A 4,714-nucleotide genomic window follows, 5' to 3' on the forward strand; every position below is an offset into this window, starting at 1 on the left:
ATCATAGAGGGAAAACCTAAAAGTCCCTTGCTCCTTAAAGTACATGTGAAGATCTTCGTTGCTGATGAGTATAGCTGTGACCTACAAGAATGTTTCCAAAAGATTAAGGAGGCTATATCTATCTCTCAACAAAGGAAAAAAGCTACTGCTAATAAGCACAGAAGGGCCTTAACGTTCAAAGAAAATGATTGGGTCTTACTCAAGTTTCCCAAGGCTTGATTGAGGCAAACGACGGGAAAAAATCCTATGGGCCATCAAAAGTATTATGCTAAACTAGCAAAACGATACTATGGTCCTTTTCAAAATCACTCAAGTTGCCCAACCATTGTCTTATACACAATGATTTTCATGTGAGCCAACTTAAGCCCTACAAAGGAGAGACACCAAGTGAACCAATTATTGAAGACCCCCCAAAAATCAAAGACCAAGAAGAGGTACTACAACCCGAAGCTATTCTTTGGCATGAGGACAAGGTACTACGATATGGTAAGATTATCTGATGATATCTTATTAAGTTCAAAAATTATCCTTTTGAAGATGCTAGATGGATGCAAGGAATACAGCTTAAGGATAGTATGAACCTTGTCAATGCTTACAATGCCACATTAGAGTAAGCAAATGTAAACGTTTTCTTTAAATGATCAATGTTTATGTGTTATAAGACTAATTCTTTTTTTCTTGTGCACAAATTTAAGTAGTATGCATGCTTAGAATCATGTTTGTGTTGACGACGTCTCTCAAACACCAAGTAGAAATTGTCACTCTATTTTGGAACTATAATATGGACCGAAGAGCAGACATGCTTGTGGTAGCTAAGTCTCCCAAGCCCCAAATGTATTAGTCATCCATCTTGGAATGATGTTGTAGGGTAAAAATGTATCCTCTACCCACTTAGAAACATCGATGAATGACTAAGAATTTATCTCTTCTACCTCACAATCGAGGACGACTATGATTTCGAGAGAGATCTAATGTCATAAAATTTAATATCTAACCAACCCAAATGATTTTCTCATAAATTGATCATTTAATGTGGAAGAATAAACAAGAACAAGGGTTAGGATATAGACATGTGCTTATGGATCTATCTCAACATGGGGCCAAGGTTAAAGGGTCCAAATGAGAGATGGTATGCCAAAGAGAAATGCTAGCTAATGTCGCTTAAAGACCTTTAGGGTTAGCTTCATTAAAGACCTCCAAAGAATAGTGTTAAAAGTCCTTTGATCATAGGTAAGCTAGGGCTGTGCTTGATGTGGGAACCCGGCCCAAGCTTGAGGTGCTTGTCATGCTTGTTGACTAAGCTGCTTGAGATGCTTGCCGACTAAGGTTCTTGAGGTGCTTAATGACTAAGGTGATAAGGTGCTCCATAAATAAGGTGCTTGAGGGGCTTAAGGTGTTTCCAAAGTCAACCACAGTCCCTACTCATGGTGGGGGGGGGGGGGGGGGGGGGGGGGGGGGGGGAGCCCTCATTGCAGGGGCATGAGAGAGAACACTAACCCTCACACAAGGCAAGCCTAGTCTAAAGAAGCAACAAGGATACATGTCAAGTTCCTCTCTATGTTGCCCTCATGGTGTGTCTACATCCTATTGGTTGGCCTCTCAAGAGGTCCAATGATAATTTAGATTTAATTAATTTTTTATGCATCTATCAAGTCCTCTCTCTCAAAGGGGAAAGGGGGACACTTTTTCCAAGGCTAGAATGGTTGCCTGACATACACTATGCATGTGATTGGCTAGGCTTGTAGGGGTTCAATCAACTTCAAGCATGAAATACAAGGGGGGGTCGACCAAAGCAAGTTGAGGGTGTGTTTGGGGGGTATAATATCTCTCACACACACTCACACGATCATTCTTGCTTGGCAAAGTGCAAGAGCTCCATCTCCTTCTCCATGCTTGTTGAGAAGTTGAGAGCCTACACCAACACTCTTGGCTATGGAATGTAAATCCAATCAAGAGCCATGATTCAATGTTTAAGCTTTCCATATTCTTCATCATCATTTTTATGCTATTATGCCATGCTATGCAAGAAGAGTGATGATAAGTGAGAAACTACCTCTTTCTCATATGTTACTTCTTCTTTCTCTTCCCTACCCTCATTCCCCGCTAGCTCTCTCCACCTTCAAAGGTGTTTGAGGCCTTGGGACTGAGGCTGGGGATGGTTAATGCTTTTACAAGTCTATGTTATGCTCGTGATGCATGAATCTTTCCATCTTCATTGGATCACCTAGGTCAGGCTTCACATAAATCCGATCCTCAACTGTTTTCATGTTCTCTTATTCTCTCTCTTGCAAAAGTATTGTTCATGCCAAGTTAATTAAATAAATTGGTTGTGTTGCTATTGCTAATTAAGTTCACCCTCTATGTTCTCAAAGTAGTCTCATAAAAATGCTCACTATAATTCTCTGAATTTCTCTATTCTCAATGTTCATAGGCCATTTCCATTACATTAGATCCATTTTACGAGTAGAAAAATGCTCTATACTAGTCACATCATTGTCAAATCCTAATATTAAATGTCTGTGATGATTTCCAGTCCACCCACACAACTTGTTTTCCTTAGCAGGCTAGCATTTTAGTGTGAGCATATGCAACCTAGCCCTATATGCCACTTTGATGGCATCAATAGTGCACGAGTGGGACATGAAAAGGGAAGGTGGTAGGGGGGCTTTTGGACCTCGGGTTAGGGTTTCCTGTTGTCAAATATAAACTTGGGCAAGGTGGGACATGTGAGGTGCCACATTGTGGGGCACTGGAGAGTAATGAGGCATGGTACGTCGTGGATGCGTATGGGGAGAATTGGGTACTAGATCATGCTGGATTCAAAGATGCATGATTGGGATGATACATAGTTTATACACCTAGGGTTCAACAGTTCTGCATACTTGCAATTGGACACGCGGGTGGAGGAATGCCATTGCGCCACAAAACCAAGTTGCATTTTGGGGCAACCTGCACCTTGGCCAACGACATGCAAGGGGATGATACTTGGCCTATCAACTGCATGTTGCTTGGCCATGCATTCCATCCTTGCCTATTGCCACCTTGAGGGCCTACATTGCTTGGCTAGTACTCCTTGGTATTGCAATCCCTCTTCTATATTGGAAAGCACAAGGTCTGTTACCTCGTGAGCACTAGGGCAAAGGATCTTCTTGCCATGGCTTCACGAGCATGCCACATTGGTTGGGGAGGCGGTGACAAAGTCCCTGTACACCCAGACAAGGAATTGACACAGGGAAACAATGGGAGAAATGGCTTGCCATTGGGATTTGAATGAGCTCCTAGTCATTGAGCAACAACTACAATGGCTAGAGCCATCAATGGAGATGCTTAGCCTAGAAAGTATTACCGATATAAATCAAATTTATAGTGCCTTTGATGTGGAGATTGATGGGGGAGACTCTACTGATAGCCAAGAAATGCAAGATTTGTTTGAAATGGCTCAAGAGCCATGCAGAGATGCCTTTGCATTTATATCCAATTTGTATTTTTCCTTCGATAAACGAGCATACATGCGCATGATTGCTTTGGTACAAAAAAGGGAAGGGATGGCCATAGATTCTCTGAAAGTAATGGACAAACGAGGCTTCTTTGGCTTGAGAAAATGGGAAAGAATCCAAGCATCATTGAGCACCGTCACCAATGAAGATGGCGCTAAGTATCTTGCCCCAATAGCAATGAAAAGAGGTTTCTATACATTGAAGATTGAGAGAGGATTGTTTTCATGCCACACAAGTGAACATCTTGATTGGACGACTGCCAAAGCAGCAATTGCATCTATATAATGCACCAACATTAGGATGCATGGTATTTCACTTCTTGCTTTTGTTGAGGAGGTCCTAAATATTTGCTCTCATGATGTAGTTTTAGATTTGGAGGATGGACATAACCCGACAGGAGTTGTGATGCAGTACCCGAGTTTGCTCAGGAGCACACAATGAGCTTTGTTGATGTTTAAAAAATCTTGCATAGTATAGTTATCGACCACAAGGCTAAATTGGTTACTCTAAATAGGACCACAAAAACAATAGCTCAATTTACGTGTCATTGATGGGGCGACACTCGAACAAAAGGCCGAGAGTTCCAACGACTCTGCACATCCAAGAATTTGTGAGTGCTATGGTGGGTGAACCAATGTAGCATTCATGGTTGTGGTTGTACCATAGCAATAGATAATTAGGTAGATTAGAGAGAGCAAAATGCACAATGTAAATTGATAACTTGCTCGATTGATTGTATAATTGAAGAGAATACAAGCTTTGGATAGTGGGCTTACGTAAGTTCAAGGTGGTAGATTGAAATGAATGAATGGATGTATATGCACCACATATGATAGTGACAAGGGTCATGTGAGTTACCACAAGTAGCATGTGGCTATCAAGTGTGTAGCATGTCCACAGGCTACCACAAGTAGCATGTGGCTATTGAGTGTGTGGCATGTGTAGCATGCCTCATCTTCTATGCTTTAAATTTTCTTGCGTTTTAGAATTTGGAGGGATTATTTGATTATGGTGCACTTGTGGGTGCATGTGGTTTTGAACTCGGTTTCGTACATATCCCTTCTTGTAATGGTCATTTTCCCTCTTTGTGAGCTTGATTTAGGAGATGGCTTGCAGCCAAAGCATTTTATGAACGTTAATGCTTTGATAGGCATTGCATGAGTAGCATGGAAAAATGGTTGAGCACATATTGTGTTCAGAAAAAACATCTTACTGCA

At 41.4% G+C, this 4,714-nt stretch overlaps 1 protein-coding gene across 1 annotated transcript; it reads left to right on the forward strand.

Annotated features, from left to right (window-relative positions):
• Positions 1–3,239: 3,239 nt before the first annotated feature.
• Positions 3,240–3,782, forward strand: LOC147460496 (uncharacterized). Its single transcript, XM_086498742.1, has one exon. The coding sequence runs from the start codon at positions 3,240–3,242 to the stop codon at positions 3,780–3,782; it is 543 nt and encodes a 180-aa protein (XP_086354868.1).
• Positions 3,783–4,714: the final 932 nt, after the last annotated feature.

The sequence above is a fragment of the Adiantum capillus-veneris genome, chromosome 3 (genome assembly GCF_014529385.1).
Source record: "Adiantum capillus-veneris isolate H3 chromosome 3, ASM1452938v2, whole genome shotgun sequence".
Classification (NCBI taxonomy): Eukaryota; Viridiplantae; Streptophyta; class Polypodiopsida; order Polypodiales; family Pteridaceae; genus Adiantum; species Adiantum capillus-veneris.